This window comes from Mytilus edulis, chromosome 1 (assembly GCF_963676685.1).
Source record: "Mytilus edulis chromosome 1, xbMytEdul2.2, whole genome shotgun sequence".
NCBI classification, from domain to species: Eukaryota; Metazoa; Mollusca; class Bivalvia; order Mytilida; family Mytilidae; genus Mytilus; species Mytilus edulis.
Window position 1 is genome coordinate 106630616 of NC_092344.1, and position 26792 is coordinate 106657407.

Consider the following 26792-nt stretch of genomic DNA (forward strand, 5'->3'; position numbering starts at 1 on the left):
TGAATCACTGAATGACTAGAAAACTGGCAAACAGAGAATGCAACAATATATAAAACTATTGTCTGAATTATGAAAAACCAACCAGAATTTCATTTCACTGAAAAAACTGACCAATACTTCAACATAATAAATGTATATCTAAAACACCATATAATTCTTTTATGATTGACAATTTACCAGCTAATCCACTACTACTGTTACTTGAAATGAGCAGCAGTAATATAGTCAAAAATATTTCTATAAATACTTTAGCTAAAAATAAATAAGACAAAACACCTAGATATTTTAAAATCTTTATATGAAATGAAATAAAATGAAGGAACATAGAACAGTAAAAATAATGCATTTCCTGAATAATATTGCACTCAACCCATACAAAATAAATATAAACATGTAATATCTTCTAGGTCAAATTCTAAAAAATGAATTAAAGGGTATATAAAAATAAGAACATGTGGTATGTTAGAATGTCTCTCATTTTCATATTATTAGTATAGGTCCTCATTTCAGATTTATAACTTATAAAAGATTTTGACAAACGTGTGAAAGCCATCCTACAAATTTGAAACAGACGGGATAAAAATAAAGGTTCTATCCCTGCATTAAGAATTAAAATTCAATATTCAACAAAACCCCCTCCTTTTCTGTATCAACACTAATTTCAGACAACTATAATATTATAACTGTCATTACTATTTTAAGATCGTATTCAGCTGGATATGAGCATAGTTTTAACATATACTTCGAAATATTCTTAAAAATGAACATATTTCAATGAAAAGTCAATTTTTAACTAAAACGTTTTGCAGTCCTTTATTTGAATTGTTGCTTATAGGACTGAGGTATGCATTGTCATGATGAGTCATCTTACAATGCTGAAAATGCTAGTGATTCCAGGAAATTTGAACTAGAGTCAGATTCTTCAATGAATTATTTATTATCATTAATGAGTTCCATATGCATATCATCAGATCTTATTGAGTATTTCTTATAAAAGTACATGACAAGTGCTCCCAATATAAGTCCAGGTATAAACACACCAAAGGCCAGTCCTACCATAACACCTGAAAATGAAGAGAAAAGTCAATAAAATTGTCTTTACACTTTATATTCATGTCTTTGTTTGCTGTTTATATCAATATTCATAGATTCATGAGTTTTAAGAAAAAATATACTTGTAACTCAACTACTTGTGTGACAAAAAGAAAAAAACATATAGGGTTTTGTTAAAATTATTCTAAATGAAACAGAAAAAGTATGGAAATGATTTATAAATCAATAGGAAAATACGGTTCATTTATAAAATGAAATTAGGCAACATCTTAAATGCAGATACTCTTAAACCAGAACTTTCTTCTTCTTATTTTGTGCTTAGCTCCATTCTGATGAGTATAGCTTGTTCTAACTAATTTTTAAAGTTTGTTTTCATGTTGTGCTGTTACACTACAGTCCCAGATTAGGGAAGGAGTGTTTAGTGCTCACAAAAATGTTTATCACTCCTACATTCTTTATGTGCCTGTCCCAAGCAAGAGGTGTGTAAACTAGTGGTGTTGACATGTTTGTTTTTCAAAGTGTATATCAGGGTCTTGGTTTTCACTTCTGCATTGTTTCACCTTTCATCATCCCATTACATTTCGAGGCTTGTGGTAAAAGTTTTGCTCATCGTTGAAACCAATGGTTGTCATATTGAAAATCATACAATCATACAATATGATCTCCTTACTTTAATTTGGTTGAAAACATACATTTGGTACACTCAAGGAAAATGGACAGCATGGCTATTGTTGTTTAATTGTGTTTTTTGTGTGTGTATGCGTTTTTTAATTGGGAATTAACCTATTAAACACATATATATTTGTACTTGACAATTATGAGATCAGATAGAGCAATCCTCAAATACATACATACATACATGTACACTTTTTATAAAAATAATATTTATTAGCTATTTAAAGCATTGCATCAAAGACAAACTATGAAACTATGAATTGAAAAAAAAGATGAATTTACCTGGATTATTTTTAGTATCTACTTGTTGCTGTGGAGAACAAATACTGTTGTTTCGTTTTGATGCATTATTTGTATTGGTTGATTTTGATGCAGCATGTGTACTGGTAATCCCCAGTCTTTTAGTAATGACAGATGTCTGTGTACCATGAGATTGTGCAGGGTTGGTAACTATACGTGATGTAAGTTGTGGATTTGTTGTCCATATGGATGGAGGTAGATTTGAATTATTACATCCCTGTGCAGGTCCTGGCAAATCTGGATTAAAACTTCCTGCCAAAAAATAGAAAATTTGAAAAAGTTTTTTGTTTTTAATATTCTATTTATTGACTTAACTGGTGACTGGCATATTTTATTTCAATACCAAAAACACAAAATTTTCCATCTTATCTTGAAATTTTACACACTGACTTTAACTATAATAAAGTCACAATATTGATTAAGAAAGATAACAAACTACCGTAATCGATATAATTAAAATATGCAAAACTAAAGCAGACATAAACTTACCAGATATAAGTCACATTATTAATTATGGAAGATGACAAACTTAAGGTGGTACCAAACACTTTGACTAAAATTAATTTGGCTCGTTAAATTGTCTTTAAATTTTGACAAAATATTTACTTTGACCCTTTGACAAAAATATAAAAATTTTAAAAACATGAACCACACTTAATCGGAAAAATTTCAATGGATATTTAGCAGTTTGACAAAACACTAATTTTGATCATTGAGAAGCTTGATATTTCCTTAACAATAGAACATGATTAAAACATTCTTTCAGAGTTATCTCCCTGTAGTATTAAGTACCATCTTAATAAAATTTTGATCATTATACTGACTAATGAAGGTAAAACTTACTGAGATATAAGTCACAATATTGACTAGCTACCACTGCCTGTTTAGACGGCATTGACTTGAGTCGACAGACAGTCTGGTTGCCACAGTATATAAATGACCTACAGTTACCAGCTTCCTGATCGACACACAGTTTGGCACATTGATCAGCTGTTATACCGATGATCTCCTGGCTGGAATCTATCATCATATCTCTACCAGTCTTTATAACAAAATCATTTATATATTTACCTAGAACACAAATTATATTTATTAAATTTATTAAAGTATTTTATTCTTTTAAGTAGAAACTACTTTTACATACTGATGAATCTCACCTTAAATATCAACACAATATCTGTTGTTGGGATAAAAAAATTAAACAAGTGCAATCAAATTCCTAAATTGTAGTTTGGTTAAACTCATGGTAACTCATCATTTGAAAAATCTGTTCTATCAGTGCAAGCATAAAATAAATAAATAGCTGAATCTTTCACTGGACTTCATATATCTTTGATAAACATATCTATGCAAAATGATCACATACATAGTATAAGTTATCTACTTTCATATCCCTAGGAGCTATGGGTTTTGTAACGGTGTGCATTAACCTATCAAAATCCTCTTCATGTTCTAAGCAGGGAATAACGTGTGTTCATTCATAGTTGGTTATGTGTTATCCTGCAAATCTTTTTGTTATTTTATTTATCCTTTACATTAAGTACCACTCTACAAATATTGCTTTCTTTTACACACGTGAAAAGTGATTACATGTAGCCTTAAATGTCATGGTGTTGTTAGGCATTTCTTTTACTTACGTGAATAGTGATTACATGTGGCCTTAACTGTCATGGTGTTGTTAGGCATGTCTAGTTTGTGAGTCCTTCTCAGCTGACATGATAAAGTGTTGACACAATAGTCAAATGATTTACAACCAGGATCCTTAGAACATCGCTGAGCACATAGATTGTCTGTCTGGATACCTGTTATAGTTTCATACCCTGGGGTTGTGTACATCACACCAGGGGTCTTATCATATCTGTCTAAATACAACCCTGTAAAGTAGGTACATAGTTAGAACATTAGTAGCAAGAAAGGTAAGGAAGATTATACATAACTTTGGAAGCTATCTACAGTTTCATAACTACAGCTTGTGTATAATACCTCAAATTTCTTACCATATCTGTCTAAATGAAGCTAATATATATTAAGTTTAACAACAAATGACAAGGTACGATAAGGGCCATTTTTTTTGCCCCCCTTTTTTCTCATTTTTCTCATTTTGTTTTGGAAAGCTCCTTATCACTTTAAAATATTCCCTTAGGTTTGAAGTTTGTTTGGATGAATTTCAAAACTATTAATTTCTGAAAAAGGGTGAGGTGAGGGGGGTAAAAGGGCATCAAAAACGCCAAAAGAAGGAAAAATTACGATTTTTGGCCATTGTTTCTTTAAATTGAAGAGCGTGCGCCTACATATCCCGTAGAAAATTATGGTGATTTAGATAGCAAAAGTAGTTCTCATGACATTGGAATAAAATAAATCCTGGGTCACGTTGGCGCAGGCACTTTAAAACTAAAAATTTGTTGTACGGAACCACCTGCAAAGTAATAATAATTACAATATTTGAATAATAACAGAAAGTTTACCCCCCTCACCTCACCCAGTTGCTAAAATTGGGGGTTTTAAAGTTTATCAAAACAAACTTCAAACCTCAGGGTATATTTTAACATAATAAGTAGCTTTCCAAAACAGAATTTGAAAAACGGGAAAAAAGGGGGGTCAAAAACAGGCCTTGTCGTACCTTGTCCTTTGAAAGTGTATTAGACTGCAGAAAAATTTCTCTCTGTACATTCTAAAGTTGCATGGATGTTCTGTATCTCTGTATTGTAGTACTCACTTGAATAAAGATTACATGAATCACTGGGCACCAGTAATGTAGTATTGATATCTGGTTGTACTTTACTGAGATAACACATCTCTGTGCCTTGACAGTATTCAAATGATTGACAATCAAACAGCTCTTCCAACAGACAGGCCACCGCACAATCATCCACTGCAACTCCTGTCAATGTCTCGTCATTATGTTGATAAATTACATTGTTTTTAAACAGACTAAAATTTTTTAGTGGTCTCCCTGAAAAAAAGAAAATTTCCTCTGTTAATAACATTGTTTAAAAATAACTGATTTGTTTAAAACTTTCTATATAGAAAACTACTAACACTATTAAAATAGTTTGCCTATAAAAAACTGATTTTGCCTAATCTATGTATCAAAATAAGGCAGTTTTTATATTAAGAGTTTACATTGGAGGAAAAAAATCAACATTAAAAGTTAACATGAGTACACCTCTCTTAGTACTCTTGACCATAAAAGACTGAACAGTTATATTTATTTATAAAGACCCTTATATTTTTGGCAAAGCACTCTAGGCCTGCATGCATTTCATCATTGGAAAGGCTCAATATTCACAAAACAAAAGTGCCATTAAAACAAAATAAAGCAAAATTATTATTCCTTTTTAATTCCTTTGACATTATTTAATTAGAATCGTTATGATTCATTGAAATGTTCAATATAAGCTATTTCACAAATAGACATTATATATGAAAAGAAGTAATTCTATAAGTCATTGAGACAGCAACCAAACAACACAAAAAAAATCCTTATATACCCTCATCCCTTCCTAACAGTCTAAGTATGAAATCAAAGAGAAAGAGATATAAAATATAGTTATTTATTCCTATTTGACCTTCAAATCTATTTTTGGTTTTGTTGTTTTGTCAGGTTTCTATTTCACAAACATATATGAGACATAACCTTTTATCTACTTTAAAATACTACTAATAAGATATATATACAGTTAACTCTCGTTGTCTCGAACTCGGTTGACTCAAAATTTCAGATGAGTCGAAGTTTTCACATGGTCCCGAACTTTGTTCCATATAAATGTATGTATTTCGACTCCTGATGAGTCGAAATTGGATGAGTCGAAACTTCGGTTGAGTCGAACTAGATTTACAGACCCAAGGTTAACAAAAGCATTCAAAATTCATTATTTATCTCGAACTAATACTCATATGTCAAATCATGACCTCCAGGATTTAAATGGATTGAAGAGTAGATCTGACAATACACATGTAATTAAATTTCCGTTCACTGACCACTGTAATTGATTTATGACATGCTATTTCCACGAGTGATTACCTGAGATTATCTTTTATAGAATTTTCATAAATAATTAGTGATACATTGTTAATGTTCATGACAAAGTATTTAAAATGTTTAAGCCTCAGTCACACCTTACCGGATTGCACAAACGGACTTAACAGATGAAAATAAAAGTTGTCCATTGACAAAATTGTTATCCATTGGGAGTCCGTTGATGTACTTACTGAATAAAATGGACGTGTAACGAATGCATAACGGACACACACCGGATATGCAAAGTACGAGAAACAGAAACATACTGGACAGAACGGATGTCGAACGTACATCCAACCGACAAGTACCGCATTAAACAGACACCTAACAGAAGCGTACCGGATAAAACGGATGAACAAGATATACAGAATCAAAGCCTTAAAGGCTGTAAAAGCAATTGCTGCCATGTTAATGTTTGGGGACTTTTATTTTTCATCCACATATATACAAGAATTAAACCTGACATGAGTGTTGTCTAGTTAAAAGTAAGAAGGTTTTAACTTTATATAAATAAAAAACTTTAGCAGAAAGTCATTTTTAATATGTTTTATATTTCACAAGGAGACAACACGTTTACCAGGCTAAAGTTGGGGTCAAATATACATGTGCTGAAACATATAACTCAAAAAGAAATCATCATGGATTATCCCCTGGTAGTGTTTGTAACTTCCTTGGCAATAATTTCCTTTATTGATTTAATTTTAACAATTTTCATTATTAATTTATATTTAACCATTAACACAAATGATTAAGTTAAAACATTTCAACTTTCCAGACACAAATGTTAAAAAACGGGAAAGAAACAAAATATCTTACAAGACATAAACATGTAAAGAATAAATGTATATTTCAGCTTAATGTCATCATTTTTAAAACTTAAGTTCCAAACATTATTGCTCAGTTGATATGTGTCCTTCTGATGCGGTACGAGCACAGGCACTTGTTTCTATCCATAGGAAGGTCGATTATCCATATAAATAGTTTTATATGGATAGTCGACCTTCCTATGGATAGAAACAAGTGCATGTGGGTACGAGATAACTACAATTCTCATGCAATCCCGAAAAGGGGGGTCATCACAGACAAACATGACATTAAATCGTTATCACTGAACTAGTTTATATTGTATAGGGGCCAGCTGAAGGACGCCTCCGGGTGCGGGAATTTTTCGCTGCATTGAAGACCTGTTGGTGACCTTAATTCTGCTGTTGTATGTTTTTCTATGGTCGGGTTGTTGTCTCTTTGACAAATTCCCCATTTCCATTATCAATTTTATTATACGAACAAGAACAAACAGCTCTACGTTGCTTTGATATTTATCAATTTTCAGGAAACATTGCGAAAAATGATCTTCAATATTTCGAAAACATGTGAAATAAAATTGCTAACACGGTGGACCGTCGAGTGTCAACAAACGTAGTAGACTTGTTCACTGAAAAGACGAGGATAATGGTTTCATCTGACATAAATTTTATGCAAACCCAGTTTTGATCATGATATTTAAAAAGACGTACTTTTTTTCAATCTATGTATTAATAAACTAGAAAATTCCAAATTGTAAATATCTCTTCATCTGGACCGACTTTGCATCTACTACGTTTGGACGGGTCCATTTCATTAGTAAGGTGATCGATAAATATTACGGAGTTTTGACAGAAAAGGAAAACAAACTTATTGTTACGGTATGTGTTTTCAACAAGGGTTTCGTTCCGCTAAATTATTTGCGCAAATAAAGTTTGTCTATTTTTAGATTACAGGTAATAATTTGACACTACGCATTAACCTGTGTAGTGATTTTGATTTTACGATAAATGTATGAATGAACGATAATTTTATGAATGAACAAGAGCACCTGACCTCTTAAAGAAACACAAATTAAACATAAAAAACCGTATTTATTAGGAGATAATTCAGTTAAATTTTCAATACTAAATCAACAACTGAAATGAATCCATATTTTGTTGAAACATCGTACGAACGGCGGAAAACAGAATCGCATTTATAATAATGTACTTTTTTTCACTCGGACTTCTATGTTATTTGATAGTCAAACGGTTGACCCTTTAAATACAAAAATACATCTACAAGAACATATTCTGAAACTTCTTAAATCCACTTACTTTTTTTTAAAGTTTCAAGCTATGTATTGCATTAGAAAACATACATAGATGTTAAAGAATGACTGACCAGGAGCCTGTTTAACAAAATACTATGGCTTGATCTGGGCGGAGTCTCTGATCTGGGTCACAAAGTTTGCCATACGCGACGGCATAAAAGCAATTGCTTTAAAAATTATAGGCGACAATAATAATACATGTGAATCGCATAAATATTCAAAATGTTTCTGTGTAACTGGTTTTGGTTTGTTCTTCAAAATGACGCCAAAGGGCAGTGTCTGGCCTGAATAAGAGCTGCTTGATTGTGAAGACTTGCCCTTACTCTAAGATCGATTATGAATAATAAGAATTCATGAACCTTAAAGAATCTGACATACCAATAATTGGCATTTCTGACGCGAAATTTTCAATTGGCCTTTATCCGTTTCAGATCCGTTCATCATCCGTTTTATCTGTTAAACGTCCGGTGGAAGTCCATTGGTGAATTTATCTGCTAGACCTCCAATGGATGTATAACGACACGTAACGTATACAAAACGGAAACGCATCGGATGAGTACCATACAAAAACGGACGCCTTCAGGACGTTCAACAGATATTTCATCTGTTGGACGTCCATTCAAAGTTTTGAACATGCTCAAAATTTTCCACCGGACAGAACGGACGTCGACGGATAAAAAGTACGCTAAACGGACATGCAACGGATATGGACGGACGTCTAACTGATAATAACGAACGTCTAACGGACATGAACTGATTGAAAAAAAGTTATCAGTTAGGCATCCGTTCGAGCTATCCGTTAAGGTGTGACCGAGGTTTTACAAAACAATTAATCATGAGTTACACTAATGAGCTTGGGTGTGTATAAAGTGAGGATTAAGACTTCTGTTCATGATCACCTAAAACTACTCAATCGGCACCTCTTTTATCTTGTTGTATTTTCTATTGAAAAGAAAGAGTCAGATGAAACAAAATGAAGAGAAATCTAAATTTTCTAAAATCTCTTGTATCGAGAATAAACAATTTTGTCAACTTTTAAGGGGTTACAGGTGTAATACCACCATTGATTTTCCCCTATTAGTCTTTGTTAAATTTGCACTTTTCAAAAAATTGTGCAGAATTTATCTTTGTTTCAAATAAAGAAATACTTGGCATGAGTAAAGTTTTATCCTGTCCAGTTCTATAGAAAAAGTTTCACATAACATTTCATTGTATATAAGAAAATAACCATCATTGTAAGTTAACCAATCAAATTTCTCCCCTTATTCTATCTGTGTACAAGGTTTAGTCACCATGTAACCTCAAGATTACACAATTTTCTATAGAAATCACAAATAAAAAATAATGGTGTTTTGAAATACCCAAGACATATGTTTATGACACAGAAATAGTTTTACTGCAATAAAATGTAGGATTAATTACCTACAATGGTCAAATTCAAGGGAATATTTTTTTAGACCTACTTTCGTATGCAACCGGATGTGACGTACCCTGATTTGGTGGTATTACACCTAAAGAAGACCTTTTTGTTCAATAAACTGAATGTGACTTTTTCCCTTTGTAATACTGGTTATTTCAAGCATTTCTGTCAAGTTTTGTCATAATCAGTTCAATAGTTTGAGAAAAATATAGTATATTGAAAGACGACATCTACAGCGATTCGAGCAAAATTTCTTCGACAAATCCAAACCAAGCCGCATCAAGATAGAATAAAGTGTAGACCAATAAATGATCAAATATCTATCTTATCTGCCTACAAACAGTTGAAAATGATACAAAAGATGATTTTAGGAACATAAAATACCACTAATAAACCTCTTTGTCTTCTTTATAAGGTCTCTTTGGGTCAATTTATACCTCTCATTTCCTCAAAATTTCACCTTTTCAGGCCAATAAATAAAAATATTGGGGTAACTTTCAATCATTTATGGTGGAAATGTTATAAGAAATGAGTAATTGAAGCATTTTAGCAGAATGAACCATCCATATAAATGTTTACTGTCTCCATGAAGGTTTCAATAAGTCCTTACGTAAAAATTAAATTTACGCCGCGTTCTAAAGAGGGACATAAAAGGCTTCTCTTTTAGTGAATAACTTGTCGTTACAACATTAAAAATAATTTCATCTACTTATAACTATATATTTATTTAAGTATTACCTAGGAAAATGTTATATCATAGCAAAATATAAGAAATAAGGAGAAAAAGCCCACCCCCCTCCAAAAAAATAAATATATGCACTTAGTATGGCTTGTTCTGTAAACTGAATATTCATGGTACAGTCCTATTTCAAGACAATTTTCTCATAAAATGTGTTTTGGAGACTCAATCCACTCAGAATATTTCATTTTTTGTATTATTTCACTTAAATAGCAAGAAATTTTAACACATGAGATTACTCACAAGGCCATAGGTGCATGTACAGCTTCCCATATTAGGTGTAATACCACCATTGATTTTCCCCTATTAGTCTTTGTTAAATTTGCACTTTTCAAAAAATTGTGCAGAATTTATCTTTGTTTCAAATAAAGAAATACTTGGCATGAGTAAAGTTTTATCCTGTCCAGTTCTATAGAAAAAGTTTCACATAACATTTCATTGCATATAAGAAAATAACCATCATTGTAAGTTAACCAATCAAATTTCTCCCCTTATTCTATCTGTGTACAAGGTTTAGTCACCATGTAACCTCAAGATTACACAATTTTCTATAGAAATCACAAATAAAAAATAATGGTGTTTTGAAATACCCAAGACATATGTTTATGACACAGAAATAGTTTTACTGCAATAAAATGTAGGATTAATTACCTACAATGGTCAAATTCAAGGGAATATTTTTTTAGACCTACTTTCGTATGCAACCGGATGTGACGTACCCTGATTTGGTGGTATTACACCTACACTAATGACTGGACCGAATGACAGGACCGAATGACAGGACCAAATGAAAAATGCTAATAATTTTTTCATTTCTCAAAGGATTGAACTCAAATTTGAAATATAATAATATTTCATCATTTGATAAATAGATTTAAGAAAAAAAATTAAAAAATTTGTAAGATACTTTAGAAAACGTGACATGACCAACTCTGATAATGACAGGACCAACATCAAGAATGACAGGACCAAATAAAAATGCTAATAACTTTTTTATTTTTCAAAGGAATTATCTCAGATTTGAAATATAAAATGGTATGTCATATTTTGAAACTAAAATGTTATAAAAAATATAAATTTATTTTCAAAAACTTTCGAAAACGTGCATGACCATCGCTGAATGCCAGGACCAATCTCGACAATGACCGAACCAGATGAAATTGCTAATTTCTCTTTTATTTCTCAAAATATTTCTCTGAAATTTGAAATATAATAAGATTTCATCATTTTATACATAGATTTAAGAAAAAAAATTAAAAAAAATGTAAGAAACTTTAGAAAACGTGACATGACCAACTCTGATAATGACATGACCAACATCGACAATGACAGGACAAAATAAAAATGCCAATAACTTTTTTATTTTCTAAAGAATTATCTCAGATTTGAAATATAAAATAATATGTCATATTTTGAAAAATAAATGTTATAAAAAATATAGAAAGTTTAAATGCGACATGACCATCGCAGACTGACAGGACCAACCTCGACAATGACAGGACCAGATGAAATTGCTAATTACTTTTTACTTCTAAAAAATATTTTTTCTGAAATTTGAGATATAATCAGATTTAACCATTTTATACATAAAGATAGGAAAAACATAGAAAAAAATATTAAAAGCTTGCTGTAATGTGACCTGACCAACGCTGACAATGACAGGACAAACCTCGACAAGGACAGGACCAAATAAAAATGCTATTCCCTTTTTATTTTAGAAAAGAAAATTATGTCAGATTTAAAATATAATCTAGATTTTTTTTTATTGCGAAAACGTGAAATGACCATAGTTCCTACTATAGAAATCCTGGTTGAAATTAATAATAATAATTAAAAAACACACATTAAGATTGAATGATTTAAAAGTTTTTAGAAAATAAGGGAAAAAAGCTAACTGGGGGAAAACATTAGGTCTGCGAACGCCCACCGCGTTATTTGATTTTTTTATTGGAATATTGTATTAAACCGAGTTGTAGAAATATTGCACTTCTCAGCCTGAGAAACTTTGTAGCTTTATCAAATCTATTTTTGCGAAAGTCTATGATCCTCCTGGTTGGTACAACTATATGTTTATTTATCTTTGGTGTAAATATTTATCATATTAATTGATATTTCACACATGCTATATCTTATACTAGTATATGTTATATTTATCATTGTAATATCTTCTCTGTAACAATGTATTTGGTTTGATGAGAATAAAGATCATTCATTCATTCATTCAAAATATTTTGTAAATTAATAACCGGTCATAATCTGACACGTCTGAAAATAATTATAAGGTAACAAACAAAAGGTGTGACATAAGCCATAAATAAGTTGATAAATCCAATAAAGATTGTGATGACAGTAACTAAAATCACATAATAGTTCATGTCGTTGTTTTATTAATATTTTCAGAACAGTAAATAATTATTTCCATGTATGTTTGAGTATATGCAGGGTCTATCTTGGTAGTAATAATAAACAAATAAACATTTCTTTAGTTCTTGGTAGTTTTAAATATTTTCATAAAATACACTGAATCAAACATTTTCACGGACTACTTTAAAAGGTTTGATACCTTTCCAACGTGGCTTAAATTGGGCTTCATTATGTCAAGAAATATTATGATGATAATTCAATAAATCTGAATTTATCTATAGTTTAATGAACTGATATATTATATAAAATGATTATATGTAATAACATATAAATATTTCAAGATCTCTTTCTTAAATATAGTGATAATTCATGTCTTTTTGACCTGTGACTCTCTGCCAACATACGTTAAGTAGCTAGGTCAAGATTTTTAACCACCATAGAATATATTTTCCTGTATTTATAAGATATAATCTTACTAATTATGGATCAGAACTGAACAATTTCATTAAAATAAGAAAGAAATTTTGATTTTTTCATTGGCCAGATCATCAGTAGCCGATGTTGGTCTGAGGTCACACAACTGCAAGCTTTCAATACGTTTTTTTTATATATTTTTCTAATATGATGTGCAAAATGGTCTAAATTGTCATTATTTTAAATTTGAGAGGAATATTCTGACAAATGTTATGCATAATTAGCATTTTTATTTGGTCCTGTCATTAATTGTCGAGGATTGTCCTGTTATTGACAACGTTAACCATGTCACATTTTAGCAAGCTTTTTATACCTTTTTCTTATATTTATGTATGAAATGGTAATTTAAAATTTCAGTGAAATATTCTGCGAAAAAAAAGAACAATTAGCAATTTCATTTGGTCCGGTCATTGTCGAGGTTGGTCATGTCAGTCAGCGATGGTCATGTCACGTTTTTGAAAGTTTTTGAAAATAAATCTATATTTTTTTATAACATAAATGTTTCAAAATGTGACATATCATTTTATGTTTCAAATCTGAGATAATTCTTTTGAAAAATAAAAAAGTTATTAGCATTTTTATTTTGTCCTGTCATTGTCGATGTTGGTCATGTCATTATCAGAGTTGGTCATGTCACGTTTTCTAAAGTTTCTTACAATTTTTAAATTTTTTTTTTCTTAAATCTATGTATAAAATGATGAAATCTTATTATATTTCAAATTTCAGAGAAATATTTTGAGAAATAAAAGAGAAATTAGCAATTTCATCTGGTCCGGTCATTGTCGAGATTGGTCCTGGCAGTCAGCGATGGTCATGCACGTTTTCGAAAGTTTTTGAAAATAAATTTATATTTTTTATAACATTTTAGTTTCAAAATATGACATACCATTTTATATTTCAAATCTGAGATAATTCCTTTGAAAAATAAAAAAGTTATTAGCATTTTTATTTGGTCCTGTCATTCTCGATGTTGGTCCTGTCATTATCAGAGTTGGTCATGTCACGTTTTCTAAAGTTTCTTACAATTTTTTTTATTTTTTTTTCTTAAATCTATTTATCAAATGATGAAATCTTATTATATTTCAAATTTGAGTTCAATCTTTTGAGAAATGAAAAAGTTATTAGCATTTTTCATTTGGTCCTGTCATTCGGTCCTGTCATTCGGTCCAGTCATTAGTGTAACCCACTTTTAAGGACCTAAATAACTCTAAGAACGATTGGAAATTACCCTCTCTGATAAAGGCCATAGGAAAAAATTGTAACTGAAACAATTGAATAAGTAAAAATTATTTTATTATAATAATGACAGACCATTGATCTGATACCAGAATATCGATCCCCTTCCCATATTCATCCGGATTTATTTTAGCTTTACCAAGCTAATCAAGCGTTGTGTCCCTTGGTCTGTCAAACTTCCGGTTTTCGTTTGAGTCGAACTAAGGTATCTCGAAATAATTCTCTGGTCTGACTGACTTCGAGATCTCGAGAGGCGACTGTATAAGGAAAAATGACATAAACTCTTCATCTTATGGTACTTACCACCTTGTGGTACATTGGTCTGTTGTGAAATTGTATCCCTTATTGTCAACGCTGTGTAGGTTTTTATCTGAATCAGAAAAAAACCTTGTCATTCTTTCCTTAAATTATTCAGTGAGCTACTGTTTGAGTATAAGTATGTTGAACAAATATGTAACTGTGTGCGATAGAACTTTTATCTATATGTGAAAAATATGTGTGGCAGACCTTATTACTATGTGTGGCAAAACTTATTTCTATGTGTGACAGAAATCGTTTCTAGTGTTACAGAACTTAACCATGTGTGACAGAAGTTTAAATACAATGAAAAACAGAATTTACCACTATGTGTGAAAGAACTTATTACTATGTGTGACAGAACTTATTACAATGTTTAACAGAACTTATTACAATGTGTGATAGAATTTATCACTATGTGTGACAGAACTTATTACAATGTGTGGAAGAACTTATTACTATGTGTGACAGAACTTATTACTATTTGTGACAGAATTTATTACTATGTGTGACAGAACTATATATACTGTGAATTCAGAAATTATTGCGTGCATTTATTTTAGCAATTTTGTCATTTTCGACTAAAAAGCGATTTTAATTTTTGCGATATATAGAAAAATCCTGTTGAATTCATATAAAAAATTTCAAAATGTGAGTTCAAATTATTGCGATTATAACCTTGTAGCAATTACGCAATAATAGAAACATCGCAATAATTTCTGAATTTACAGTAACTCAACTCAACAAGTACTTACAGTATCATTTATAGTAGGTATATTAACTTTTAAGATCCCTGAGTAAATATCATTTTTCAGGTTAATATAAGCTGTATAAAGGTCTGGGGTTGGTATGACTGTAGCATTTTCTGTTCCTGTAATGAAAGAATTAAGATTAATTTCAATATTCATGTCAATATAGGTTGTAAAAAGGTCTGTGGTTAGTTTTATTATCAGGTTTACTGTTCCTGTGCTGCCAGATTAAAGATGAAGTTTAAGATTTAGGTGGAGTTTACAGACCTGTATTTATATTATGTTAGTCTCTAGCATAATGTCTGATTATGATATACTTAAGTTATCATTCAAAATCTATGTGACTAGTCTAGAACTACTTGCTCCAAGGAGATTAAAACTTCAGATATCTAGAAACAAAAATTGTTTTCAATACTTTTAAATCAAAAGAAAACAAAACAAAACATACTTACTTGAATAATGATCACAAATTGTTCCATTACTAACGAGTTCTCCAAATGCTACATGCTCTGTACTGATAAAACAATAATGTACTGACGAACAGATGTCAAAACTGTTACACGGGAAACTCTTTGTCTGAACACAGGCGTGAGCACAATCATCGGCTGTGGATATGTCTGTGAAAAAACCTGCAGATTTATGTGGCATTACCTTTCCTGCAATCTTTGTGAATTCAGCTAAAATGTAGAAATTAAAAAACTGTTATCACAGAGATATGTCTCGCTTTTTTGTAATTTCAATAATGCAAATGTTGAAATTAAAATAGCAACACTTTAACATGTAAGTTTTGCAAATATTCAAAGACAATGAGCCATGACTGAAGGTACATGGCAAAACAATCTCCAGGGAAATAAGATGTGCCAATGCTAATACAACTGCATACCAAATATCATTGATTTATCATTAGAAGTTCCCTTTGAAAAATCCTAACCACAAACTAATAAATGCAAACTAAGCAAAATTTCAAAGTAAATAAACCCTAAAGTGACGGTACCCAAATTGCACCTATTTTGACAGTTTTTTCATCTACGGTTTTTTATGATGAAGACAAATATGTCCATTCTGTGTTTATTTTGTAGCCCTATCCTTCTTCATTATAAAGGTACACCAATTTGATTTTTATTCCATATGGAATCATAGAAAAATTGGTCTAAACTGACCTCCAAACCATCAATGATTCTGAAATTAGGAGTACCCAAATTGCTTCCATGCTTAAATTCACATAGTCGAAAGTCTAATAACAGAGCTTTTGTTTAATTTCTTTATTGCGAACCCTATGATAGTTTTCCATAGATTCACCTGCAATCTACCTGTCGATTTAAACTTTTGTAAGTTCTATTGTCCCATCTAACAAATACAACAGGTATTGTTCTCTGTATAGTTTATTCACCAGGACCTTTAAATTTCTTATAGGAGAAATATATCACTCATTGATTAATTTACCTGACCAAAAAATTATCTTCTTTTTTATTGAAATACTTCTATAAACTCACATAAACTGTATGCAATATTGTATTTATTCAATATATCATTAATATATTTTCAATCTGTTCAATATAAAATCTGGTTTAACAATAAAAAGTTTATTTCAGACACATTTTTTAGTATTTTCCAATGAATTTGCATGCTTTTGTTGTTGTTCATTTATAGACTTATGTTTATGAAGACCTAGTTAATTTAAAAAAATTTATTTATCAAACACACAAAAATATTGAATATTTGATCAGAAATCAACTTTTAATTTTTGAATCAGTATCAATATTGACCACATTAAAAACGAGTTATTGGTATTGAATAAATACAACACCACATGCAGTTTTGTGAGTCCTTACTTAGTATTGGTATAAGTATTTTTTCATCATTGACAGTTCAATTTTTTGTTCAGGTAAATTAATCAATGAGTGATATATTTCTCTTGGAAGAAATTTAAAGGTCACAGTGAATAAACTACACAGAGAACAATACCTGTTGTATTTGTTAGATGGGACAATAGAACTGCCAAAAGTTTAAATCGACAGGTAACTTGCAGGTGAATCTATGGAAAACTATCATAGGGTTCGCAATAAATATTTTGAACAATTGGATATTAGTCCATGCTTACTCTTCATTATTTTTTAAATGGATACTTGTAACATTACATATTGTATTTGCTCATTTTAAAAAGATGACATTTTGATGACGTCGCATGGCGACGTTTCAGTACATTTTGCTTTTTCAGTAAATACTTCATCTGTTGATAGATACTGTGAACGTTTTGTGCATATCTAAATAGTTTTACCTATGTTGAAAGATGTGCTTAGTGTCAAATCATAAAAAAACAAATTGCTTAGTCTCTAGAAAATCTTGTAAGATTTTCGCTGCTAGTTTTGCTAAATAGGTGCAATTTGGGTACTCGGTGCAATTTGGGTACCGTTACGATAACTGACGGGGGCGGATCAAATAATCTCCATGGTAATGAGATGTGCCAATACTAATACAACTGCATACTAAATATCATTATATTACCACTAGTGGTTCCCCATAAACTGACCTAATCTCAAACTAGTACATGAAAACTAAGCAAAAGTTTCAAAGTCAATAGACTATGACTGAGTGGGCGGGCCAAATAATCTCCATGGAAATGAGATATGTCAATGCTTATACAACTGCATACCAATTATCATTAAATTACCACTAGTGGTTCCCCATAAACTGACCTAATCACAAACTAATACATGAAAACTAAGCTCAAATTTCAAAGTCAATAGACCATGACTGAGGGGGCCGGCCAAATAATCTCCATGGAAATGAGATATGCCAATGCTTATACAACTTCATACCAATTATCACGGACTTACCACTAGTGATTCACCATAAACTAGACCTAATCACAGACTAATACATTGTTGATGCTACTGCCAGAGCTGCTGATGTCGCCGGAAACACCATACCTATGTCTCTCTTTTTGCCTACGTCAAGCGAGACAAAAAAGGGATACCGCAATTAAGATGAATACAACTATCTCAGCCCTTTTAAGATAAGAAAATTATTAATTATATTTTTCACATTTAGGAAAGACTTCAATTTGAACTACAGACTGATGATAGAGACTCAGAAGAAATTCGTTACCACGAATTTGCTTATATAATTAACATTCAATTAATGACTTAATGTTAACAATACTTGCTATCTTAGGAATTATAAATCCACATTTACCAGAAAAACAGAATTTCCTATTCAGTCAATGACAGCAAAAATACCCTCTTTTAACAATAAGCAACTGCACCTTCTGTTTTTACATGGGTTCGTCAAACAAGCTTTTTACACAATTAGCCCACAATGTGTCATTTTTTATCGAAAATTCATCACAAATAAACTTAACATGAGACAGTTTTGAAAGAATATTGTTACCACCATTCTGTAACATCAAATATTTTATAAGAAAATACTATTTTTCCTTTCTGTTTATACCCTAATGTATTTCCTATAACATCTTTATTTTATAAATACAAAAATTAATCAACAACCATACAAAAAACATCAAAACAAGAGAAAATCATTGAGTAAAATTCAGTTTAAACCGAACAATTTTCAAAGTCCCACAAAATATCCCTATCAATTAACGTTAATCTAACCTGAAAAAACCAAACCCTGTCAACACCGAATTCCGAACGATTTTTGAAGGCTCGTTAGTAAATTTGTATTTAAAAATTACCTGTCAAAATCGATCAATACCAATCAAAACAATAAAATATAATTAATTATTTGCATGATTTAATTACACAAACACAGGATGGCAGAGTATCCCTGAAGGTATTTGAGGTATAATGAACTTGTGAGTTGTTATTACAAACTAATTAGCATGTCTGAGTGCATGTATAAAGTGATTTTTTTGTAAAGAAACGTTAAACTGGTCAGCTACCCCCATCGCCGATAATGACAAGAAAAAAAAAGCACAATGATGAGAAAGTTGACAAAAAAAACAACATCAGGATCGACCTTAAAATAGGTGATTGAAATGATGTTTCAAATGTGTTTTTGCTATAGGAATTTTATTACATTTAAGTTTTAATCTATTTTTGACTCTATCCTTTGACTTCTTTCTTAGCAATTTTATGTATACACAACTAAACTAAACTCAAATCTTTTATAACCTGCTACTTTTTATATTTTGTTATGTTAAATTGTGTGCTATTGTTTTACATATGATCGTTATTTTTTCTATAAAGTCAACAACAATCTGAGTGATATAGAAAAAAAAAAAAAGAAAAAAAAAAGAAAAAAAAAAAGAAAGATAATGACAAGGAAGGAACTTTCCCTCAGATCAATTAAATGCACCTTAATCAAATAATTACGGCCACATAATCGAAACTGCCATTCTGTAGCTAAACTGTTTAATTAAATAATAGTTTTAAAGCCTTTCACCAGATTAAGAAGTCGTGCAACACAACAAGGTCAATGGATTTCGATTGCTGGATTCCCATTAGAGGCCCTATATATTTGATTCAAATGCTCCCGAAGACTTCCGTTAGCTATTTAGCAACGATAAAGTCAGAGAATAAACTGGACCCCTGCTGTTGTTTCACTGTTATAGTGTGCCGAAGTATCAATCAGCGGGTGACCAGTTTAGTCCGAGAACTCGTGTGTACAATGACATTCCCGATTCAACTACGGAATCGTCATATGACAGTGACTGTGAATCTGAATTGGTCAGTGAATTAACGGATGAGAAAATAATTATAAAAAGCAAAATCGCTCCACGTCGGACATCTCCCAACAACGAGCGTGACTGACAGAGTGGCGTTTGGTTTATAAACAAAAATGTAGCAAAATGTCTATCTTTTATCTTCTTTTATTTTTACATTTACATCTAAATCAACACAAAAATAAACTGTTGGCTGTTGTGTCACCTATTATTCCTGCCAAAATTATTTTGGAACCGACTTCCGTCTACCTCTACAATCCGAACACCTGTGAAAACCGAACAAAACTCAAAGTCCCGTGGGTGTTCGGTTTGGACAGGTTTCACTGTATTTTATTTTACTGTTACATATGGAGGTAAGGTTTTTGTTTTCTTATCATTCTGCTGCATATTTTTTTTAAAACTGTCTATTGACAAATTCTAAGATTTTATAATCTCAGTCTTTAAAATGATTCCTACCTAAAAATGGTGGTTTGTCCATCAGTGTTGCTGTGACGTAAATATTATCATCATCATGATCAATCCTAGCTTCCTGAACTCTAAGTGGAGAAACACCAGCAGCTTGACTGGTCTCTAATACTGATAACTCTGTAAACATCTTCCTATTGATGTCAATATAGGGGTGGAAAGGACCTATTATGTAAAAGTAACACTCAAATATAAACTCCTTCATGATCTTTCAGATTAATTCATTTTTCATGGATACCAATTTTTCGTGGATTGAGGAAAACTTAAATTTTCATAAATATTTGATATATTGGTTTTGCTTAAGTCTGCACAAATGTCTAAAGAAAAATTGTATTTCGTTGAACATTTGTTAGTGGCTCAACAGTGGATTTTTTCAATACTCATGGCTAGGAATAAGTAAAAAGGAAAAGTATTGACAGGGTATCGTCAAAATAAAAATATAACTCACCAGGAAATTTAATTTGGAATCGATGCTGCTGTTTGTCTGTATAACATTTCTGGATATCAAATACCATTATATCAGGGTGACTGACTTCAACGTTGAAAAAATTATAGGTCAAGAAGAGACCTTGCTAAAAAAATGTACATACTCTTAGACCTTCTGTTAAATACAATGAAATTGAAATTATATTTGGTTCTTTCCATTAGATTAAAAACAAATTTTCTTTGATGCTGTTTTGCGGTTAGTTATATGTTATGTTTTTAACTTTGTACATAATTTATATACACTCACTGTAGGTGACAGCAAATTCTAGTTGTATGTTTATTTTCATATATAAATATATTAAATATTATCTCCGGAGCTACCCTACACTTTTCATCATATAATAGAAAAAACAAAGGACATGGAGCATCTTATGTTTGTAATAAGCAAAACCTTCAACCATGGACAATAGTTATCTACATGAATAAATCTTATTAAAAAGTGTGGCTAATATAATGGACAACTATTTTGTGCAACAAGCTAGTTAACCCTTTATTAAAAATTCCTGCAGAAAAATCAAGAAATAAGTTTACAGTCAATATGATTATATAGTGGTAAAAACACTAATGAACAAAAAATCAAATAAAAAATGTACGAAAAATGGTTAAAAATTTACTATAAAGGGCAATAACTCCTAAAGGGGTCAATTGACCATTTCGGCCATGCTTACTTATTTGTAAATCTTACTTTGCTAAACATTATGGCTGTTTACAGTTTATCTCTATCTATAATAGTATTCAAGATAATAACCAAAAACAGTAAAATTTCCTTAAAATTACCAATTCAGGGGCAGCAACCCAACAACGGGTTGTCTGATTCATCTGAAAATTTCAGGGCAGATAGATCTTGACCTGATGAACAATTTTACCACATGTCAGATTTGCTCTTAATGCTTTGTTTTTTGAGTTATAAGCCAAAAACTGCATTTTACCCCTATGTTCTATTTTTAGCCATGGCGGCCATCTTGGTTGGTTGACCAGGTCACCGGACACATTTTTTAAACTAGATACCCCAATGATGATTGTGGCCAAGTTTGGTTAAATTTGGCCCAGTAGTTTCAGAGGAGAAGATTTTTGTAAAAGTTAACGCAAGGACGACGACAGACGCCGGACACTTAGTGATGAGAAAAGCTCACTTGGCCTTTCGGCCAGGTGAGCTAATAATATAGAAATAAAAAATGTGCAGAAATCTAATAAATAATATAGAAATAAACGACGGCCATTCCTCCAGTTGGTTACTTACAGAAGAAATTGCATAGAATTCACAAAAAAACATAAAGCAAAGAAAAATGACTTATTTTAATGTCTACTTTATAACTGGCATATAGTCTATAAAAGACTTTGATCAATGAGTTTTGATTTATTACAAATGCAACATCAAAACTGTTTTTAAGGTTAGTCTGGTTCTAACCTCCATGCTTTAAAATGTTAAGGTGAAAAAACAAAACTAGATCAAAAGAATTGTCAAACATTCCTGACACTACCAAGAACCCAATCAAATGCAACAATACCATGCAGTCTTTCAGTAGTATATAAACAAACATCACTTAATTATTGAAATATAATAATACTTTACATCTACTATTGTAATATCTAATTTAACAGGAACAAATTGATTGATATCCGCATCGTCTTTTCCTACTTCTGTCCAACCACCCTGGAAAACAAATAATGTATTAGTTCTGTCCAACCACCCTGGAAAACAAATAATGTATTAGTTTTTAAAATAGCTGACTGAATAGTTTTAGTGTGATATCCACCAGAACTGCAAGTCTACTATTATTCACCTTACAAGATTTTATTTACAACAAAATTGTGTTAAATTAAAGTAAATTCTTCTTCAAATTATGCTTCATAATCTTAACTTATGTATTTTTATAATTGTCCTTATCCTTTTATTTATTGTAATTAATGAGATTTAAATCTAACAATTCATTTAATCTCTAAAAAAATGCTAAAAATTGCAAATTTGACAGGTATGCAGTTCTCTTCTTAGTATTGAAAGTCTGATTAGTCTTCAATATTGAGTCAGACATACATATACTTAAAACTAATGCAACATGTTCGAAACTACAATAAATCCAAGTGAGTGAAATATGGAGTTACACCTCGGAGTTCAGTATTTATGTGAATTTACTTTTTGATAATGATTAAATTTTATTTAAATTTTTTATAATCCCTATGCATTGCAAATTTTTTAATTTGCAGAAGTATCTATAATACTAAAATTACGAGGTCCAATTTGTCAGCCGTCATCACGTAAAAACGACGAATCAAAGAATTAAACTTTATATGTAACTAATAATTAGTACAAAGGTGTAGATTAAAAATTACACCACTCCAGGCCCTTTTGTTTTCCACGTAATTAATATTGCCAATAATTAAGAAGTTCCGGGTCGAGTCCGATACCAATAGTATATTCACCTGTTACCGATTACCTTATCTGTACGTTACGCATCTGACAGGCGCACCACCAAACGGTGTATTCAGGATTAATATGCTATATAGTAATACACGGGTCATAATCACAGGGTTGACACTACTGTCAAATTGTTACCTATTGTAGTATTTTAATCAGTAAGACTTTCTAAGATAACAATACGAATACTAAAAATCTGGACTAAAGTAAGGCGTATAGGTACAGTTTTCAAATTGTTAGCGGGCATGACATAAAACAGCGAATCAAAAAATTCAATATTTATAACTTATATACAATTCTGTTGATTAAAAAATACTCCATTCCAGGACCTTTTGTTTTCCAAATAATTAATATTATCAATAATTGATAAGTTCCAGTTCGACGGGTTCAAACAGAAAGATTTGAAAGCAGAGAAAACTGTTTATCTTATAATCAGCATGACTTTATCAGATGACAATACTAATACTAAAATAAGGCTTGCGCATAGTTATATACCAGGGGAGTAGCAGCCGGTACGGCAGGTACGGCAGCCACCATACCAATAATTTTTGTTGGTACGGCATGCCGTACCAATAATTTGCATAAAAAGTTTTTTTAAAACCCAAGGTTTTTGCATGAAAATAAAGAAAACAAGGTATTAAAGGAAATAAAAAAGATAGAAAATCCATTTATGAGTCATAAGTAATTTGCCGTATACATTCATTAATACCGGTACAATAGAAATAAGAAGATGGAGTATGTATGTACTTCGAGATTCCGCCAGTTGAGACGCACACCTTGAGTGAGTGCAAGGGTACAGCGGATCCATGTACACTCCCTAAGGATTAATGGAAATGTGTCATTTACAATATTATCCCATCACCAGAACAATCCCAACCCAACACCGCCCAAGGGATCGTGTAGGACACCGGGAAGTCTGTTATTATGGTGGAGGAAGCCGAAGTACTCGGAATGAACCACCGGACTTCTCGACGGGAACAAACAATCCGAAGAGATTTCAGAAGATTGATCTCCAGGTTAACCTGGGAACAATTTTGACCTACCGAGGCCCCGAAGTATCCAATCTAGTTTTAAACTCCGGTCTGGATACTAGAGATGTGTGTGGGAGGGTGAAAATCGTACTCAGGACCTTCAGTACTGTAGCCATCGGTCTTAACCACTAGACCCTGAACCCACATTTTTTTATTTTCAGTTTGAGCGTCAATGAAACAACTCTCAATCCAAATCACAATGTGTTAAAAAGAAAACAATTATAGGTAAAATTACGGTCTTCAATACGGAGCCTTAGCTCTGCCACATCGATCAGCAAGCAATACAGAACCCCATCATAATTGACTAAAGTAAAACAATTCAAAAAGACAAACGACAAAAGAGAACATGTTAGCTTCCAAATTGTGAACTTTCCATTTCTTTGTAGCAATATTACAGCATCGCCTGCATACGGAGTATATGTCTCCCAATCGATACGATATTCCCGGGGTTGTATTTCCTATAATGATTTCCTTGATAGAGGGTTGCTGCTTAAAAGGAAGCAATAAAACCAAGAGTTCCAAATGGTAAAGTTAAAATCATCCCTTCTTAAATTTTACGGATGCTATCACGAGTTGGTTGAACGTAACGGACTTTCCGGAGCACCTAAGTTTACATCCAGTTTTTTTGAGGGGTTGTGTTGTTTCGTCTTTAGTTTTATATGTGTCTTGTGTACTATTAGTTGTCTTTTTTCAGCCATGCCAGCGTTGTCATTTAATTTTCGATCTACGAGTTTGAATGTCCCTCTGGTAACTTTCGCCCCCTCTTTTCTACAATTATCCTGGCGTAAACATTTCATAACAACACTTGCATGACTTTTTTGTATGAATACTATGCCTCAGTGGCATGGAAGAACTTACGTTATTAAGTACTCGGCTTCCCAACTTCGCTGTTTAAAGAGTTTCTGCAGAGAAATTATCGAGCAAAACATACGAAAAACAAAAAGCGAGTTAAATTTCTCTTGTAATTTAACTCTTTCCTTGTAATATAACTCTTTTTTATTGAAAATATACGGATTTTACGTCATTACACAAAAGGTGTGAAACTGGAGGCAGATTTTTTTTTTTAAATACTAAAGATGCAAAAGTTCAGTGAAGCAAAAGATTAAATAATATTTCCCTAATCTCGGAGTTTCACCATCTACAAATTTACAATCTACTGTGTGATATTGAAAAAAAAATGTAAGCATTCCATGACGATAAAACCTGTAACCATGCGTTACAAGTATACACCCTGGATATAAGTCCAGCAGTCACATTTACATGTAGTCGTCGATTTGATCCCTACGCCTTGTCCTTAGAATGGTACATTAAATGATAGACATCATTAACTCATTTTTTTAATTTTTTTTTTTAGTCATGATCACTGTCACTGACAGAAAAAAATATAAAACAAGAATGTGTTCATAGTACTCGGATGCCCAACTCGCACTATCATTTTCTATGTTCAGTTGACCATTAATTGGGATTAAAACTTTGATTTCAAAATATATAGATAAGAAAACTATTACTTTTGGGAGCATGTGAACAAAGTTTCAAGGTGGTTGGAATTCAACTTCATCAACTTCATCAACAAACTACCCTGACCAAATACTTAACCTGAAGCGGCCACTATCATTTTTTCATTCAGTGGACCGTAAAATTGGGATTAAATCTCTAATTCGGCATGATCATTAAAAATATCATATCAAAAGGAACATATGTGCAGTTTCAAGTTGATTTGATTTCAACTTCATTAAAAACTACCTTAATTGACAAAAACTTTAACCTGAAGCGGGACAGACGACCAGACGAACAGACACACAGACCAAAAACATAATGCCTCTAGGATTGGCATATAAATAAAGAAAAAAAAGAATGATCGCTGAAGCCATGGTGTTTCTTATGCCAGTTACAAACCCGTTTATTAACATTTAATAAAGGAAATGTTATTACATTACTAGTATATTCTCAAAACACATCCAACTCCCTGCATTTCTTTCCCAAAACCAACTTTCCCCCCTGAAATCGGGTTCTATATCTAATAAAAAAAATTGAGAATGAAACGTTAGCCTGCAAATTACAATATGTTTGTGCAGCTGAACTTTATGTGAAAGTATTTTTTAACCCTATAACCACTGTCTTTAGAAACGATGATGAACGAAAATGTTCTACAGTCGTTTGTTCTATGTTTAGAGGAGGACATCACGAGACTCAATTCTATGTTATTTGTACATTTTTATAATTTCAAAGCAGCATGCCAAGACCCCTTCTGCCCTAGCCAGGTGTC

The 26792-nt window shown here is 31.7% G+C and overlaps 1 protein-coding gene across 3 annotated transcripts in view; it reads right to left on the reverse strand.

The window, feature by feature from the left end:
• Positions 1–281: 281 nt before the first annotated feature.
• The window catches only part of LOC139517158 (uncharacterized), a 67251-nt gene continuing 40740 nt past the window's right edge, over positions 282–26792 (reverse strand). For all 3 annotated transcript variants that reach the window (XM_071307875.1, XM_071307882.1, XM_071307890.1), the window contains 11 exons: positions 22653–22733; positions 21042–21165; positions 20585–20758; positions 15897–16121; positions 15451–15566; positions 14702–14768; positions 4745–4981; positions 3666–3902; positions 2872–3099; positions 2011–2280; positions 282–1064 (listed from right to left, as the gene is read on the reverse strand). In XM_071307875.1, coding sequence (XP_071163976.1) covers positions 931–1064; positions 2011–2280; positions 2872–3099; positions 3666–3902; positions 4745–4981; positions 14702–14768; positions 15451–15566; positions 15897–16121; positions 20585–20758; positions 21042–21165; positions 22653–22733 — 1893 coding nt within the window. In that variant the 3' untranslated portion in view covers positions 282–930. The remainder of the gene's footprint in view (positions 1065–2010; positions 2281–2871; positions 3100–3665; positions 3903–4744; positions 4982–14701; positions 14769–15450; positions 15567–15896; positions 16122–20584; positions 20759–21041; positions 21166–22652; positions 22734–26792) is intronic.